We start from the raw sequence: 19472 nt of genomic DNA on the forward strand, positions 1-19472 counted from the left end.
CTCTAGGGCCGCAGACTTCTACCTGTGCTATCAGTCCAAGTGCTCAGGGAAGTGGAACGGAGAACTCTCCAGGGAAGTCTGGCTCACTGAGAGGGAAGTAGGAATCACCAGGGCTTCCTAACAAAATAGCATTCTGTCACTGCTGGTCTCCTCTCTGATAATGAAGCGGTTTGTGAGGACTTAAAATGCCAGGACTATTTTTATAAAGTTAGAAGATAGTTCATAACTGAACCAAGAAACAGAAGAAAAAACATATATCTAGAAAGAATCATGGACATAGGATTACCTCAAGGAATCTCTATATGTGCTCTCAATGTTATAATCATGGATAAATTGGAGACATCTTCCTATTAAGAGAGCACGAAGTGCCTGAAAAGCATATTCTTGTCAGAGGACTTTAGTCAACAAATAATATTGCACTAGTAATTTACTTATATCATCTATTGGGATTCTCTCTTATAGTGACATCTAGAAATAAATTCACTATAAGAACAAAGATATAATATTCTAGTTATTTTCCTCCATAAAATATTTAGGATTATATTTCCTGGTAACAAAGGAGGTAACAACAGAATTTTAAAATCCAGATTATTGTGTTCGATGAGAAAGAAACACAGTTTCTCAATTCCTTTCATCTGTCCCAAATACAAAGTTAAGCAGAAATTCCAAAATAGTTAGGACCTGAACATTTCAAGAAATGTGAGAGCCACGCGCTGGCAAGGAACTTAGCTCAGACCTGCGTGCTGGTTTATGTTGCCACGGACATAATACACATCTCAGAAGCAAGTCTGGCTCCTCTTTGCATTCTGGACTATCACACATCCAACCCATCTGTGTGGTGGAGGGTAAGGGAGTTGTTTCACTGGTTAAATACCTGCTACCTACAGCGTTTAATTTGTAATTGGCAATAACTAAGCTAAACACTAGCATTTTAAAACACATCTGTAAACTGCACAGAATGTATTTTTCAATTGAGTAAGAGAAGAAATAAGATAAACTTGAACTTTGAAAATACTATATAATTTGACTTAAACTACATTGAAATTACCATATTTCAAAACAGAATATTACTTATGATACATTTTCTATGAAGTACACATGTAGTATATATGAGTAATTTCCATATTTAAAATACAAACTTATACCTATTTCAAAAAATCAAATGAACGTTGATTTTGTAAAAGCCAGATTAGAGGATCCCATTTAACAAAGCAAGGGCTCCTGTTCATTTCATTTTAATACCAGTTTTCCACTTTAAGTGTTCATTTAAAAAAAAATGATAAAAAGAAGTGACTATAAGAAGTAATTTTTGGGGAGGGAAAAAATCTTCATCAAATTCTCGTCTGCATGCCACTTCAAGAGAACAGTTTACTCACAATATCTTGGTCAAACCATCTGATGCTGCGAGTCTGGGTACACATCGCTCCTCCCTGCATCCAGTGCCCTTCATTGCTGATTCTGCGGCAGGGAGCCAGACAGCAGGCCACCACGACCTCTGCCCACCAGCCTCTCCATCAGAACAGACATCTCTTCCTCCTCTTAGCACCAGCTGCAGTGTTACTGGGCTCCCCAGATCATATTTTATTGTTTATGAGGAAGGTGCTGCATTTGATCTAATTACTTTTCTGATTTCCTCCTTCAGGAGAAAGAATGTTACCCTAGGGCTATCCTGCTTTGCTGGTGCTGAAATGGAATCAGCAAAGCAGAAGGAAAACTGCTATCCATCAAAGAATTTAAGCTGCATTCTGGCCACCCTGCATCTTCTTTTTGGAAACAGAAGATGACAAATAAAATTTCAAGGACATAAATATACATTGATAAATATTTGTTGAATGTGATCGCATATCTCTAATTTCCTGCCAAATGCACCTAAGTTTAAAAAAAAAAACAATCTGAGAAAACTCTGGATTGGTAGAAAAGGCCTTTGCATTTACTTGTTTCCAATAAGGACAATTTATTTGTACTCATTTACCCTTACACTTAGCACTTGTCTGATCTCTCATAACAGAACCTCACCTAAGCCTGTTATTACTTAGCACCTAGTAATACAGATGCTTTGTGATAAGGTTAATCATTTAACTTTTTTGGAAGAGCAATTATTAAAGAACAAGAACAACAACAAAAAATGGTGAGCTGGAGTTTTCAGCTCTCTATTCTTTTAGTAACACAGTCTCCGCTTTATAGTAATTTGACATATAGATTTATAATAAATCTACTAAATAATATATAATAATTTACTTGGCAACACCTAGTGCAGCCCTTCTCAAAGTGTGGTTTCTGGACCAGTAGCACCAGCATCACCTGGGAACTGCTTAGAAATGCACATTATTGAGGCCCACGCAGATCCAGGGAATCAGAAACTCAGGGTGGGGGTGGTCCTCTATGCTTTAACAAGCCCTATGGGCGACTCTGATGCACCTAAAGTTTGAAAACCACTGGCCTAGTACACACCTGGGACTTAAGAGATGTTAAATTAGAGGGCAGAAGAGGAAAGAGAAGGGAGAGGGAGCGAGCGAGCGAGCGCACATGCAAGGGAGCTCTAACACCATATTCTGAGACTAGACAAAATGTTTACCTGTGCAAGGCGAACAGAATAAACAGAAGGCTGTGAAGTAATCATATTAACTGTTTATCAATTCTTATGTGAAATGGCTAACTTCTCTTGACGTAGAGTGTTCTGAGTCTTAAATAGGTGGAAGCATTTTGTTGGGAACGCCATGCGGAGCTCTCTGTGGCAGTCGGTGAGATGCCGTCCCTGGCCCATTTCCTACCTCCACCACTTCGGCTGTGTCACCTTCGCACAGGACTTAACCTCACAGTTCCTCAGCTTTCATGTCAGTGAAATGAGGGTAATAGTAATAATAGTGCCTTCCTCTTTGGGTTGTTATGAGGATGAAAAGAGTTAGTATATGTAGAGTTCTTACAAAAGAGCCAAGTAAGCGCTCCATTCACAGTAGCAAATACCACAGTTATGATGATGATGGTTTTCATTGTCCGTAGGCCAGAAAATTGGTCTAGGCTCAGCCTCCCTTCGACTGTGCCGCTTCCTATAGAGCAAGGGGTCTGCAGGACCCAGCGGACAAGTCCCCCCAGAACTCGTCCCTTCCCACTCTCCATTTAATCCTTCTGCCACTGCCTAGAAGTCTGGAATTTCTTGCCTAAATGCCCCATGCCTATGTCCGGGAACCGTGAGGCCCTCTCTCCACCCCTGTCCTTCTGAGGGTGGACCAAGGAGCTGGTACACAGACCCCAAGGCCTGCAGGGTGGCCAAGAGGTGGACAAGGGGTGCCTGGAGCAAGACTTGTGGGTGGAGTATAAACCAGAGGGTCGGGGTGTTGTAGTGTAAGTGCTTGACATTAAGCTTTTGATTGCGAAGGATCCATTTCAAAGACATCCATCTCAAATAATCATATTGCCAGCTGGATGACACACTGGCAAAACACTAGTAAAATACTGCACTACACTAGTATTACACTAGTAAAATACTGCACTACACTAGTATTACACTAGTAAAACAGCTAGATAAGAAACCAGGCCGCCCCACCCACGAAGTTCCCCTTTCAGAAAGCCCTAGGTAACCTAGATAACTAACTACTTGAGTGACCCCACGTTTCCCTCCTGCACCTAATTCCCACTCACATGTTTTAAATTCACTGAGTGAACATGCAAAACGCTAGGCCCCCACCCTTGACCCCAGTGAAGGCCCAGGTCCACTCACTGGTACTCCCTCTCTTTTTCTACCCACAATCTTGCTGTGTGGCCCCGGGCGTGCCACGTACTTGCAAGGACTTGTGGGTAATAAATCCTTTTTTCAGCTCCATGATATGGCTATGTATAAAACGCAGTGTCTCAGTCCACAGGCTGCACTGACTTCTCACTGTTGTTAGTGCTGTCGAGCTGATTCTGACTCCTGGTGACCCTGTGTGCAGCAGAGCAGAAACCTGCCAGGTCTCTCTGCGCCATCCTCTCTTCCAGAGCTCTATCAGACAATGCTCCACTGCTAGTCATGGGTTTTCACAGTCAATTTTTTTCGGAAGTGGGTGGCCAGGTTCTCCTTCCTGGTCTTAGTCTGGAAGCTCCGCCGAAACCCCTCCACCACGGGTGACCCTAGTGGTGTTTGAAATCCCGGTGGCACGGCTTTCAGCATCACAGCCACACACAGCTGCTACAGGATGACAACTGACAGACAGGAGATATGGTTTTCTGACCAGAGACGAACCTGGGCTGCGCAGTGAGAGCACCGGATCTTAACCACTAGACCCCCAGGCGGGCCCACGGTGATTTCTCCTGGACCCCAAAATGACTGCACCAAAAAGGGTAAGGCGGATCTGCAGAGACCTCAGCTAGGCATACCTGGGACCCTCAGAGTTCAAAGCAATAAACCCTAAGGCCACCACATGCCTGCCAAGCCCGTCACCTGGTAAATCCTCCGTCTACCCACCAGCCACTCCTGCATCCCCCTTCACACCCTGCCCTGGACCAAGGACTTGTCTTCTCTACGCTGCTTCTCTTCTTTACACAGCCTTTCCCTCAGTTCTCTACAGACTTACTCCACTATTTCTGAAAGTCCCTGCCTTCTCAGCCTCGTCAGAGAACACCCCCTCACCTGCTGGTCCTAACCAGACTCTGGCTCCATCTACAGGACAACATATGCACTGCAGCCCTTTCGGCCTTTCAAAGGAGAGTCAGAATCTTCCTAAACCCTCCTGCTACTTCTGGGACACATCACTTCCCTTCGAACGGGAAAAATCTCTTCTTGAGGAAAGAAATTCTGAACTCTAGCACTTCCCTCTTCATTCCAGCCACTCCTCACCCCCTCCCTGCCCCACTCCCCAAAGAGGAGCTCCTGGGCCAGCGCAATTCAAAACGCTGTCTGCAGCTAGGTCACAGGAAGTAACCACAAAACTGAAAGTCAACATTAGAACTTTGCAGCAACCTGCCATGGGTGCACCTCTCTTGAGCAGGTGCTGTCGAACTCCCATGGAGACACAATGGCACCAGCCACATCCACAGATACGTCATGTCTTTTTCTACCAAAAGTGTAGCACACACCTTAACGCACACGTAAATCACCTGGAGAATCCTGTTAAAGGCAGTTTAGTAGTCTGGGGGGGCCTGAGATTCTGTATTTCTAATGAGCTCTAAGTGATACCAACACGGCTGATCCACAGGTCCACTCTGAATAGTGAGCCTTCAGAAAACTTAATCAGGAGATTTTCTCCAACCAGTCATGCTGTTTCATATGCCTGTATTTTGCAAATGTTTCTCAAATATGACAAGCCAAACCTCTGCACTTAACTACTGCCTATTCAGTCACTGCTACTCACAGGCTGTGCAACTTGGGAAAGTTAATTAACCTCTCTGTGCTGCAATTTCCTCATCTTTTAATGGGGAATACTAATCCTAAGTACCTCATAGAATTGTTATGAGGCTCAAATGAGTTAATTAATGTAATATTTACACAATGTTTGGCTTATGTTAGCCATTTTAATTTTTTTATTTTTATTCCTGCCTTGTCCACTTAGCAAAGTCCTGTTCACCCTTAAAGTTTTGTTCAAGTATCACTTCTATGAAGCTATTTTGATATCCTCCCACTCCAGAGTGAGCCACTCACTCTTCTGTGTCCTTAATACACTTTATAATCTAACTCAACTGCTGAGATATTCCTGACCAAGTATTATTCAATAATTTACATGTTTCTTCTCACATCCTAGTGGGCACATCTTGGAAGAATTTTCTTCATCCATTTCTATATCCCTAACACCCAGCATGTTGACTGGCAAAATTTTAAAAACTGCCTGTGGATTTTTGATGTGAACTATTATGAATCAATCTCATTGAGCTTTCTAGGCTATAGTAGGAACAAGTGTTGTAAAACGTTATCATCAAATCAGGAAATGTTATTATATTTTGTTGGAAAGATGATCTCTTCTCAAGAAATAAAATCAATCATGAAGAATCATTTTAAACCACTTACATAAGACTTGGGACTTCCGACTTTATGACTACCACAAATCATTTATTTTGTGGTGAGAGCAAAGAGGAGAAAGAAAATGTGGCAGCTGCTTTTTTTCTTTGTTTGTTGGTTTTTGGTGAGGAAGACTGGCCCTGAGCTAACATCCGTTGCCAATCTTCTTCTTTGTGCTGAGGAAAATTAGCCCCAAGTAACACTGGTCCCCACCTTCCTCTATCTTGTATAGGATGCCATGTGGCAGCTGCTTTTAACAAAAAGTCTTTGGGGATGCAATATTTGTATTTAAAGAGCAACACTTAAATGTATAAGACCTGAAATTAAATTTTCTAGATATTTTCTCAATATATGATACGTATATGATTTGACTAAAAGTAGTCGCTCTGGCATAGAACAAAGGAGATGCCATCCAGCAAATAATCTGATTCAGTCCTTTATAAGGTCCTTATTTTTAGAATGAATGTAGCCAAGCAGCAGTTTTTGAGTGAAGCACACCTTCTGAATGACGTGTAGGGGCCAGCCTCACACAGCGTCCCCTCCTCCACCCTCCTGAAACACGCCACCAGCTCTAGAAACTGTAGTTTTCTGGAAGAAGTGAGGGGAGGTCCACGAAATAAGATGCCGAGGAGTAAAGCCTCACATGACTATTTTCCCAAGAACTACCTGCACACGTCTCCGAGTAAGTTTCATTGTGTCATCCCGCCTCAGTCCTCTGCCACACCGTGGAAAATGGTACAGGGAGATTCATCGAGAAAAGAGAGAGCACTTCAAGTTTTTATGCTCTTCAAGCCTAAGGCCCTCCGGCCTGGGAGCCTCACCTCTGGTTTTCAGGGGCGGCAGTGTAGGGTGCAGGTCCTCGTTACACTCATTCCGCTCCGTGCAGCATTCAATCGACCTTCTCTGATGAGGAATGGGGGTGTCCTGAAATTGAACTCAAACAGCTGTTAGTGGGTTCCCCTAAATTTCAAAGTCACATAATCTAAAACTTAAGAAATTAACACTATTTAGCGAACTCACTTAAAATTCTTATAATTTTACTCAAACATGTTGAAAATGTTTCTATTAAGTAATTTCTTTCAAATTACCGTGTATTATCTTAGCGCAACTTTTGCACTTCAACAAAATTACTACTATATCTGTAATAACCAGTGTGCATGGCATAAACTGAGAAAGAAAGCTGGACTTATTGCAATTCACTAAATTGGAATTTGAGCAAGATGATCTAATGGGTCACTAAGCCAGAAGTTAACAGCAAAAATAAAAAGAATATTTGATTTCAAAATGAATAAAGAATTGGCCCAATGAGAATTTTCAAATTATTGTCCAAATTACTAAGAAGAGGCTAGTCAAAAAAAAAAAAACAACTGTTTTATCATGCTTGAAACTTGACCATTTGGAATCCAGCTGACGAAAGGTTACAAAGCAGAATTAAGTTCTCTTCCTTACCCGACACTGAAAATCTGAGCCTTCTAGTCCTAGACACCCAGAAGTGACCACAGGCATCCCGGAATCATCTTCTTCTATCATTGTGAAACAATATCCATCTGTGCTAAAGACCAAACAGGCAAAGTAAGTGTGTGTTTGTGTATGTGTGCATGTGCATCTGTGTGTGTGTCTAGGGCAAAAGGAATTGGAGATGTTTATCATTTGTTCATTATAAACAAGGAGGAAGTCAGTTATCGTTACAGGTTAAAATCTGTTAAGAGAATCCCAAAACTTCCTTTTATGAAAGTTGCTTTAATCATCATAAAACATTTGGTAATATCTCCTCTGTCCAGAAACTTACCAGAAAGAAGGATCCCAAATCCCCATATAACATAACCCATTAACAACCATGCACACCGATTACAACAGCCTTATTTTGGTATGTTGCAGGTATAACCTTCGCAAACCCAGAGAAAACACTCTGTGAGGAGGTAGCACTACCCTCACCTCTATGAGGAAACCAAGGCTCAGAGTGCTTGAGGAAATTCTCAAAGGCCACACAGCTAGTGAGAGGCACAGCAGGGGTTTGAACCCATGCAGGTGACCATCTATGCTGGTTCTTCTTGCTCTGAGGTAGTGAAATAAAGTTCTCTCTCCCTACGGCACACAAACTAAAGAGGGGAGGAGCCAGGACCAGCACAGCATGACTGAGGTGACCAAGATTCTGCCCTGTGGTACCTCTGCTTCTGTGCTGAACTATTATACGAAAATATCATATGGGCTGAAGTTAGGGGTGGAGTAAGGACAGACAACAGAAAGAAGGGGTTTTAACAAGGCTATGGAAGGCAAAGAAGCAATATTTTTAATTTCTGTATGGTTTTCTAGATTTAAAAACACTTTCACTTACTCTATCTCATTTAATCTTCTCAACAGCAATGGGAAGAAAATAATCTTATTTCTATTTTACAGATGAGGAAATTAAAGTTGTGAGGGAATAATAAACTTGTACAAGGTCGCAAAACAAAGTGTTACAGAAGCAAGAACCTCTTGTTTCATTCCCACACATTTTCCACTATCCCCACCTGGGACTAAAAATGAAAAACTAGAACTACTACATATAGATCTAGTTATAAACAGACATTACTGTCTTCACAAGTTGGGTGACGAATGCCAGCAGGCTCCCAATCTAAGTCATAAACCACTGCTGCACGTGCTAAGAAATAAAGCACGAAACTCTGTCTCCATCCTCTTCTCATCTATTTGCATGCTCAGCATCCAGAAAGATATGACAGTGTCATCCTGGAAGGTCAGGGGAAGAAGCTCCGAGAATGGCAGCAGCCATGATTTGTGTGCTTGTCTATTCTGCATTAGTGGTAGCAACATTCTGCCATACACTAACCCTTCAGTTATCATCAACACCCTTAGAACTGTTTACTTGCTTTATAAGCCTCAAGTAATCCAAAATACCTCAGTTTAAAAGAACTAGCACAGCAAAGTTCAAACATACTAATGAACGGCTGGGAAAAGCCAGTGATAAATGTCTTTGTTAGACTAAGGTCAAATGCATGAATATTGCTGTGGAGAAAGACTGCCTTTGAACAGCCTATGCTCTGAACTCTTTGGAGCTTTTTAGCCAATTTACTGAAATTGCTGTAAGAATCTAAAGCATGTAAACACTGAAGGCAGTAAATAACAGAGCTATCCCTTAGATATTTACCTTAAACAATATAAGCAAAAATACCCATGGGATTTTTTTATTCCTTTCCTACACATTTAGACTATATGTTTAACTTACATTTTTCATCGAAAGTAAAATTCAGGAATTATCAGAAATAAAGTCATCTTAATTTTCTGACATGAGGAATTCATAGAGGCTAGAAAAGTTGATACAATATATTAAATCCAAAAAGACTAATTTCTCCTTAATCATGAGTTCCCCTTGTTCAAAATCTGAGTACATGGAAATGTACTTTTAGGCAACTGATAAGAATCAAGACAAGAACAGAAAAAGCTGGGAAAGCTGTTGGAAAACTACTGTTATAATGTCCTATGAAATGTAAACAAACGTAAGGGAGAGTAAATCCAAGCCTTAAAAATGCACTCCCTTGTCTTTGAAGAGGGTGGAGCTAAAATACAAAGAGGAGATGAAGAGGAAAGAGACCCTGGAGAAAAGAGCTGGCATTCCCCCAGTGATAAACGGGGATGGGAATCAAGCACTTGGTGGGAGGACAGGCAAGGAGCTGAGGGAACCATTTCAATTCCATATTATCCGCAACAAACCAAAAATAATTCATTAGCTTCTCACTGAAATTGTTAGCCAGTAAGGAACATTAACTGGAAACTAGCAGCACAACTACAGAACCTTAGGAATTACTTGAGAACTTTCAGCTCTGCAGCAGGCACAGATGTAAACACAGCTACACTCCAGAGCGGAGCTGAGCCACCTCCCCACCACCAAGAGATGGCTGCTGTGTCAGGAAAGCGCGAACCCTTCCCCTCGGCTTAGCTCAACATTCTGCTGCCCGGTTGCCATGGGTAAGCTTTTATACATTTTATATAGATTATCACCCCGTCATTCCCAGAGTGTTGAAAGCGATAACAGGAAGAGATGAAAAATCAGGGAGGAAACAAAAGCTGAAATACTGTTAAACAAAACTGATAGTAGTGATATGTACATAGGAATGTAGGATCAATCATTTGATTACAGTGATGATTATGAATTTGAAAAAATGACAATACATGCAACATTTCAAAAGCAACTGACAAAACAGAAGAGCGCATACAAAGATATCAGTCATGAGTTCTGAGTGCCTCTTAACATACTATTAATTCATGAAAAAGCAAAGCATTTAAGAAGTTAAACGTCGCATGATGTCATATAGTGATAGTAAAACTCTGTTACAACACTTGAATGGAACCATAGGTTCAAGTCTCCTTGAATCCGATATTCCAAAAGCAGAGATGTCTGGGCTATCTAGAGACCATCAGGGGACTGACTGCCTCAAGAGACCTTCAGTGTGCACAGTCAACGTTCCCTGAAAGCTGGGAAGAAAGGCTGCACCTGGCTTAAAGCTTTGAGGGACCAACTGATACTCTTTTGAGTAGATGTGCATCCAGAACCTACCAGCTTTGACTTCTCATTCGTGATCAAGTGGACTTAGACACAGCTTTTTTGTACCCCAATTCGCTCATTAGTTCTTGTAGAATATTAGATAGTATGTGTAAAATTGCATTGACGGCATCTTTATATAATAAAGTGATCTATTAACTGTTTTGTTTTAGTGAATACAGTATTTAGAAGGTGTACCCTAGGCTTGGTCCCTTTAATTCCATTCCTCCACTAAGATCATAGTTCCTGAATTGCAAACCCCAGGGTCGTTCAGAAACATCACCACCCCAGCTGAGAAGGCACTATTGCAGAACTTTTCTTCTAACTCATTTAGATCTTTATAAAGATTAATTTAACTATAAAGGAATTTTTTTAAGTATTAGTTAAAAAGAGTTTACCTGCTTTGCTTAGAGTAATAGGAAATTTTAAAGCATTAAAATAATTTAAACATTGTCGAATAAAAATTATTAAATGGTTTAAATTTGTGCTCTCAACAAAAACTAATAATAGAAATGGATACCTTCTCAAATGCATTGGCCCACAAGGATTAATAGCTCTCTTGACTGATCAATATCTATTCTAATTTTTCTTTAGTATGTGAGAGAGACTAGAATTCTTACATTTCTTTCAGATTTCTTTTAAGTTTCAGTCAGAATCAATTTGAAAAAGCTGCTTGATTTTTAGGTTATTTTGTAAATAGGTCCTTCAGAACATTCTGTCTTCTAAAATATTCAAGGGAATAAAGAAAGATTTCAAAGTTTTCTGTCACATGTAAGCTCAAAGATATGTATATAACTTTTAGAGTTGCTATTTAAATCACATAGATTTTAGTTAGTTAACTAAAACAGCTGAAAGATGCTTAGGGCTTTGTTAACAGAAGTTCCTTTTACAAACATTTACTGAGCATCCTGTGATTTGGGCAGAATTAGATACTGAGAAGGCAAGAGTGAGGAAGATGCAGTTTTGCTTTGGAGGAGGAGCCCTTCGTCTATGACAGCCACCCCTCCCCGGAGGGTCCACGATTCACCTTCAAGCAGCAGAGAGAGAACTCATAAGCTCATTGAGTGTTATCTACTGACAGCGGAAAAAAGCAAAGAAGAATGTTGAGCAGTAGCAATTCCCACAGTAAGAGAATCCTAAGGTTTACGTTGTTGTTTTCCCTTCCTTATCATCTTAGGGGGGTGGATTCCCACAGCGGTGGAGGGAAAGTGGGTAAAACATATCCGGCCACTACTGCTCCCCTTCCCAGGCTTCTCCTCTGCGGGTCACGTCCTGGAGGAAGGTGAAGGGACAACATTAATGACGAAGTTCCAACGTGAGAAGTGCCTGTTTACTTGACTCTCAAGAACATGTAGCTATCATACATCCTTCTCTGGCAGCCAGACCAAGTGATCTAGGGTTCTTTTCATTTTTTTCAAGGAGAAACAAGATATTTTTGAATTTTTCTCATTTTTTATATCAATCAAGCATTTGTATACTCTCTCCCACCGCCCTGTGCAGATCCTTACCACCTCTCCAGAGACTGCTGGGGCAGCCTTTGAGCACACCTCCGCTCTCCTCTGGATGAGCCCATCTGTCAAGCACTGCTTGAGAAATGGGACATTTTCCATCTTTGCTCCAAAATCTCCAATAGTTCTCTATGTACATAAATTTTAAAGAGCCTAGTCTATTCACTTTCTATTAAGTCCAACAACAAAAGGGCCCATTTAACATTTTCATTTATGACTAATGAGAGGCACAAAAGGAGAGGTATTCCTCATAGAAGACTTCATAAGTGAATTTGAAATCATAGCCTCTTCCAACTAAAGTACAAGTCCTAATGACCTCATAATTCTCATTCTCATAAGTGCAATGGTTTGAACTGAACATCTACTGGGGAAAAAAAATCATAAAGCTCAATGTTCAGCTGGCCTGGGCAACAGTGGAATACACTGGATGCAAGGGAAGATGTATAAACAAATGAGAACAACATGTACTTTAAAGTCGCTGAGATCCTGGGTCAGGAGCATCTGTCTGAAAACTCACACCACCACACCTGGCAAGAGGTCCAGAAGCCCTGGGTTAACACAACTGTGTAAGAGGTCCCAGCCCCTGAGGTGTCCCCTCCGCCCGGGGACTCCTCAAGGGACAGTCGGAGATTTTGCTCATTCCTCACTTAGGCAGCCCAGTGTCATCTGCACATCCTTTGTGCAAACATCTGATGTGATTTACTACACCTGTAAACCCTGAAAACTGGTCCGGGGGGAGAATTTTTGCCCAGAACCCATTAAGATAAATGAGGAATTATTTAAAATAATCTCTGAAAAAAGAGTAAAAAATAATGTTTAGAAATTGATAGACTTCTGTGAGGGAATGGAGGAACCTGAGAGAGTGGTGACACAGGGACAAAAATGACTATCACAGACAAAGTCAAGTAAAACACAGAAGAGAGGTAAAGTGGCACCAGATTATACAGGGAAAAAATAAACAAACAAGGCTGAAATTACACCTGCTAGGACAGGAAAATAAGATGGAACATCGGCATGGTGAAAATCATGTAAAAAAGAGTTATTCAAGCTGACTTCGCAGCGTTCAAGGCACGCAGTGATAGTCTGGGGTCCTAAATCCAATCTGGAAATGGAATGGGAAGGATTAACAATGCAGAGGAACACCTGGAAAGATATTTAGGAGACATATTATCTTGAGGGAGATAGGACAATGGCTTCACCCCTTACTTTGAATTATGGATCTAAGACAAGGTTCTAATATTGTATTCAGCATGATACATTTGCACCATATCCTCTAACATGCACACCTTTAGGCAATGGAAACAGCATGGATTTTGGAAGCAGACACATCTGCACCTGATAGGACTCGAGGCCAAGAATGACTACGGCCTTGGCCTTGGCTGGTAGTGATCAACGATATTATGAAGAGTTTAAAAACCTTCTAAACTCTGCACATGTTCTCTGAATTATCATGTGGGATTTCAGAATCTCTTTTAGGTATGACACACTCTTGATTTGGGCTACTTTCAGATAATTCTTTCCAGGAAAGTGGGAGTGGTAGGTAATGAGCATGAGATCCACCTGGGACACCCAGCTTGGCCAAGATCTGCCTGGTACAAGGCCTCAGGCCAGACAGCTTCCACTAGCCCTTATCTGAGCCTCCAGCAAGCACACCCTTGTCCTGTGATCTGGGGGGGTAGATTTAGTGCACTATTACTCAAAACATGTTCCCCCGCAGGTCGGCAAACTGCTTGTTACTGGTCGGTGAGGAGATTAACACAGAAACTGAAACTTGTACGGCAATAATTTAGATCTGTTGAATCTGAATAATAGAAAACATAAAAAATGGAGCATGAATTTTTAAGTATTTTAAATTTATTTTTCTATTAATTCATTTTTTTTGTACTTTAGAAAAGTATCAGTGCACAACTTACTAGGCTTGGGGGCGGGGAGCTATCTTTCTCCAGAGAGAGCTTGAGAAGTACTGATTTGGAGGTCAAAGAGTAGAGCATGGGCTTACAGGAACGGAGGCAGAAGGCCTGGGTTTATTCTAGGTCTGACAGCACATGAACAAAAGTAGTCCCTGCGACACACACATGACTAATCTCAGGTCACAGGAGCTCAACTGCAGTCAACACTTCATTAACAAAATAGATGTGCATTTTACTCAAGAGCAAATATTAGCTCCTTTGAGAACCAGTGTCAGGGCTTGGCTGTTGGTCAAGAATCCAGGACTTAGGAAACTCGTTCACAATTTTTTTCATCATATTGGCATGAACAGTGACCTAGTGAAAATTACTTAACCTCTCAGAGCCTCAGATTTCTCACCTGGAAAATACAGATAATGCTACATTCTTTATAGAAATGCTGTGATGATTAAAGATAGGTGAAAGTAAATATGCCAGTACTTATAAAAAGTTCAATAAATGTTAGTTTTCTGTTGACTTCTACAAGTTAACCAATTCATGTTGACTGTCATGGTAGACCCATGTTTTTTTGATGGGTTCCATTGTTATTGTTGCTGGGTTTTTAAAAATTATATTCTTGTTTTCTTTTTCTTTGCTATCATAAATCAAAGGTTGGAAACCGTATAATTCACAAGCCATTCCAATCTGGCTTCCATTTCTACTTCCACATTAAATATTTCCAAACTGCAGTTATCAAGGTCAATAAATCTGATTGCTGTATTTCACTCCTTATCCTCCTTGACCTCTAACAGTACCCAACACAGTTGACCTCACTTCCTCCCTCTATAACTTGGCTTCAGTGACACCATACTCATTGCTTTACTGCTAATTCTGAGGCTCCTGGGGAGAGCCTCCTTCAGTCAAGCATTTAAACATCTCATGGCTCAGTCCTTCCCCAGTAGATTGGATTATTCTTTCAGTGTTCTCAATGCCCTACCCAAGTCATGGCTTCCCCTTGGCTTTGAGCTTGACTATGTCACTTGATTTGGTAAATGGAATGTCAGAGGACATGATGCAAGCAGAATGTTTAAGAGGTCATTCCCTTATACTCGTGCAAGAATGAATATGCCCTGAGTAGCTGCTGGTACAAAATGAAGAAACATATGGAGCAGAGCTGAACTCAAGCAGCAGCGAAAGCCAAGCCCACAGATCCAGAAGAGCCCAGCGCAGCTGCAGCCCACTGTAGACCCATGAATGAAAAAATAAATGTCCTTAGTTGTAAGCCACTGTAATTTTGAGGTTGTTCATTTCACAACAAAAACCAACTAACATTCTACTCGCTCTGTACTCTCTCCCTGACATCTTATCTGAGCTCCAAATCCATATCCTACTACCTACTCCCTGATAGCTCCACTTGGATGTGTCAAAAACCTTGAACTTAGCATGTCAGATTGGCATGTGATTTTCCTCTGTCCACTTTCATTACAAGGCTACAATATGCATCTAAAGGTACATCCAGAAACTTGTGGAGCCTCCCATATCCAATTCATCAACATAAAACCTTCCTTCTAAATATCTCTCCAACACATCCTACTCTTTCCTGCACCAGCGCCACCCTAGTCCAAGATCATTTTCTCTCACGTGAACTGTTCTTGAATCCACTTTTCAATTTCTCTCACATAAGTGCTGTTCTTCTTGAATTCACTTTTGTCTCCCTTTAAAACATTCAATACTCTGCAACAAAGAAAACTTTTCAAAAAAGCAAATCAAATCACATCAATCTCACTGCTACCTCTGCTTAAACATCCCCTTCAGCAGCTTCCCAATACCCTCAGGAATAAGACCAGCTTTCTTAACACAGCCCACCAGGCCACAGGCCATCTTTCCCATCTCCAGGCTCAACTCCTTCCACACCTCCGCCTACGGCCTGGACTCTAGGAAAGCAGTCTTCCTGGAACACGCACGCTTCTCCTTCCCACCACAGAGAATCTGCAGTTCACCCTGCCTGAACACTTTCTCCCCAGTCAACGTACAACACTTCGATGGCCTATGAGGAAAACACAACAAAATATTTGAAATTGGGATAATTTTGGAAAGCCTGAACATATGATCACCAGAACTACAGCTCAAATGACACAGATTTATTCTCAATTACCACACACCCAGACAAAACAGTAAGATATCCCACTAATATTCTTCCAACTGCTAATTACCCTTTCTTCAGAAAACTCTAATTTTCCCGGTACTTTTTCTGTTTACTGCAAAGAAGTAGTGTTTCCCAGGAAACACTGTCTGAGCTTTGGAATAATTTACTTTGGCACAAGACTCAGTGATCCCAACTTTCTTCTATCGCACAAGAGCCAAGTTACTGGACCTCTCTGGGTCCTGAATTCCTTATGTGTAATGGTAAGAAATAAGCATTCCCTACCATGCTGAGTTGTTTTGCTGATTAAATGAGATATATACTTACGAATACATCCAACTTTCCTCTCTGTGTCATTCAGTTAATATACATTCCTTGAACTATATATTTCAGGATACACTGGTAAGCTTATATTAGATCCCACTTCATAGAAAGCCTGGGGAAAAAAGGTCTCAGGAAGAAAAAAGCATTCAACTCAGCTTCATGTTCCTTCCTGGATAATGAGGCCCTGAATGGTTGCCCAGATGTCTTGCCCGGACTTCAAACCTAGCAGCCCAACTTCCTCTGTGGGTCCATTACCCTTCTTGAGGGAGACTTTGCTTCTCTGACATTTTTAACTGCTGAGATCCACACCTGTCTGGTTAACTCAGCCACTTCTCCCTGGGCACACTCTGGCCTCATTAGACTATGCCTCTTTACCCACTGTAGTCCTCATCCTGGGGAGTAAACATAACTATAGTGACCAGCAAAATGGATGTGGCTGAAAAAAGATGTGTAAGGAAGAAAGAGGCAAATAGTCCAGTTTCAAATATTAGAAAGTATTTATACAAACAAGCTTATCTACGAAGGAGTTTATTCTCTAGTATTTTGCAAATGTCTTTCCTAAAGTCTGGTGGACTCACATAAGCTGTACCATGACATCGCTTCCCAGAGTCAGTTTATAAATATTCCGAATAGCTTAGGTGTTCTTTCCAAAACACTAACACCATCAGCATGATGAACAGTTCTAACAAACAAAACCCCACACACATGCGACACCCTCTGCTGTTGAATTTATTTTGGGGAAGAGGTGTTTTGAAAGAAAATAACTGGGTTTTGCTCCTTGACAAGGAGCTTGGGACGGTGCTGTAAGGTTATGTGCATGTGTGATGTTTGGAGGAAGGCAGAAGAATCTCAGAACACCATTTCAGGGCAAAATGCAATTCAGTATTTCTCTAAACACAGCACAGCTCTGAGAGTTAACGGGATCAGGCACTATTCCCCAAAACACGTTCTTGGAAACACCAGCCTACAATTCTACAGTTGAAAAAGTATGACTTTCTGTTAAAACTAGATTTAAACAATTTATATGACCAACCTGCAAATATTGTTGACCGAGTCTTCTGGACAATGGTGGTGGCATTTACAACGCAAGATCTTTGGACGAGGGGTGGGGGATGCACTCTCACCATCCTCTTTCTTGGTGCCCACATTTAATTTTCCTGAACTTCGCAAAAGCATGTTATCAAGGAAGTTTGCTGAAAAGAAGAAAAAGTAAGAGTTTAAATATCTGTGGGACAGCCCAGCCAAAGTCTTCTGTCCAAAGAATAATGAGATTAAATAAAATATTAGGTATTCATGATTCTTAAAGATTTAAACAGAAATCAGATATTTTGATATTGTTGATACTAAAAATTATACTTTCTATATAATATGTCTCATATAGAACATAGAAATCATTTATACAATTAAATTATAACAGCTTTATTTGGTTGAATGCAAGGAGCTCAATGAGACACTATTATAGAGATTATCTTTACTCTGTATGGTAACACTATGGGTGAATATTATCATTCACATTTTCAGATGAGAAAATTAAGACTCGAAGTTTAAGTGATTTGTACACAGCTAATAAATCACGAAGCCAGCATTTAAACTCAGATTGTTTGGGCCCTAAAATTGTCTTTCTACCAGTCTCTTTACCTTAGGGCTCTCTTTCCTTTAGGTATAGCATGTATTTTTAAAAGAAATTATTAGAAATATTTAATCTGCAAAATTGGGTAGGAAGATAAAAATTTGGTTATCATTAAAATACCTTTCAAAAGATACATCCTCCTCATCAGCTTTTATGCGCAACAGTGCCTACCTATTGTAGTTAGGAAGAGATGATAGTAGCTGTGATCTCTAGAGACAGATTTTCTGGGTTCAAAATTAGGCTTTCCTATTTACCCATTAGTTGACCTTGAATAACTTTGTAAATAATGTCATTGTGCCTCATTCTCTTATTAAAATGGAAATAATCATAAGCACCTACCTCATGTCAAAAGCTTAGAGTGTGTATGTTACATAGTAACACTTGATAAATGTTAGCTAATATTAGTGGAGAATCAAATTTTTTACCTTTTAAACATTAAGACAATGTTTCATTAACACAAGGTGACATATCACTGAGATAGTTTTCCTATTTTCCTTCTTTACCACCACTTCTGGGAGTTAATGATGCCTGAGCAGGGGGCATGCACTAACTGATACCTATTATGTGTCGGGCACGGGGTAAGAACTCTCACACACATGCTATGTCACTGCATAAACTGTCACTCTGAGCAATACTTGATTTAAAGTCTCTCTCACAAGACATCAAGCTTGCTTATAATTAAATCAAATTTCAACAAAAATATTAGCTACAAGATGTTGGGTTAAAAAATTGAAATTCTAGATCAGAAGGGCAATATACATAATAGATGTACAGTGTGCATTTATTTTAAACCACAAATTAATGTGTCTAGTCATTGGTTACATCACAGAATGAGAAATTCAGAAAAAAAAGATCTGTGATGATTTTTCCTGAGCTTCTATATGTTAAGCTAATTAGTTGACTTCTTAGAGAGTAATAATTGAAGGAAAAAGCAACAAAATATGTTAAATCAGTTTATCAGAATTCTCTCTAATTGTTAATTCTAATATTTCATCAGAGTTTTCAAATTTATATAAGATGTGAACCTAACTTTCTGAAACAGTTCTGTGTATTTGGTCTAGAGAAGACATGTTGATTGTCACGTGCATATGAGGAAGGACTCCCAGGCCACCCACAGGGATTCTGATCCCAGAGGTCTCCGGGGAGCCAAGGGAAGGGCAAATTCAACAAGACACCATGCGATTCCAAGACTGATGATGTGCAGACTCCACGTTGAGAAACCTGGGACTAGATTAAGCAAATAGTATTTATTTAATCCAACCACATAATTAATCCCAATAGGTGTATATTATCTCTAGAGAACAGAATGTTCATCCTTAAGTTAAATTCCAAAATAAAGTAGAGTGAAACACAGTCCATGTTAGCATCTTGTATTTAAGCCATTTGTCACACGTCTGCCTGCAGGATCACGGAGGTCCCGCTTGTATCCAGCGCATGGGTGCAGGGATGTTTACACAGCACCCTGCCGTGCTGGCT

At 40.5% G+C, this 19472-nt stretch overlaps 1 protein-coding gene across 17 annotated transcripts in view; it reads right to left on the reverse strand.

Moving 5' to 3' along the window:
• Positions 1-19472, reverse strand: part of BMPR1B (bone morphogenetic protein receptor type 1B) — a 377622-nt gene that overhangs the window by 30791 nt on the left and 327359 nt on the right. For 15 of the 17 annotated variants that reach the window (XR_011502133.1, XM_070505338.1, XM_070505345.1 and 12 more), the window contains 3 exons: positions 17400-17559; positions 7418-7520; positions 6790-6892 (listed from right to left, as the gene is read on the reverse strand). Coding sequence is in view for 16 of the 17 variants with exons in the window: in XM_070505338.1 (XP_070361439.1) it covers positions 6790-6892; positions 7418-7520; positions 17400-17559 (366 nt within the window). In the remaining variant the exon portion in view is untranslated. The remainder of the gene's footprint in view (positions 1-6789; positions 6893-7417; positions 7521-17399; positions 17560-19472) is intronic. The other 2 variants (XM_070505348.1, XM_044766344.2) reach the window with 1 other exon arrangement.

The sequence above is a fragment of the Equus asinus genome, chromosome 3 (assembly GCF_041296235.1).
Source record: "Equus asinus isolate D_3611 breed Donkey chromosome 3, EquAss-T2T_v2, whole genome shotgun sequence".
Classification (NCBI taxonomy): domain Eukaryota; kingdom Metazoa; phylum Chordata; class Mammalia; order Perissodactyla; family Equidae; genus Equus; species Equus asinus.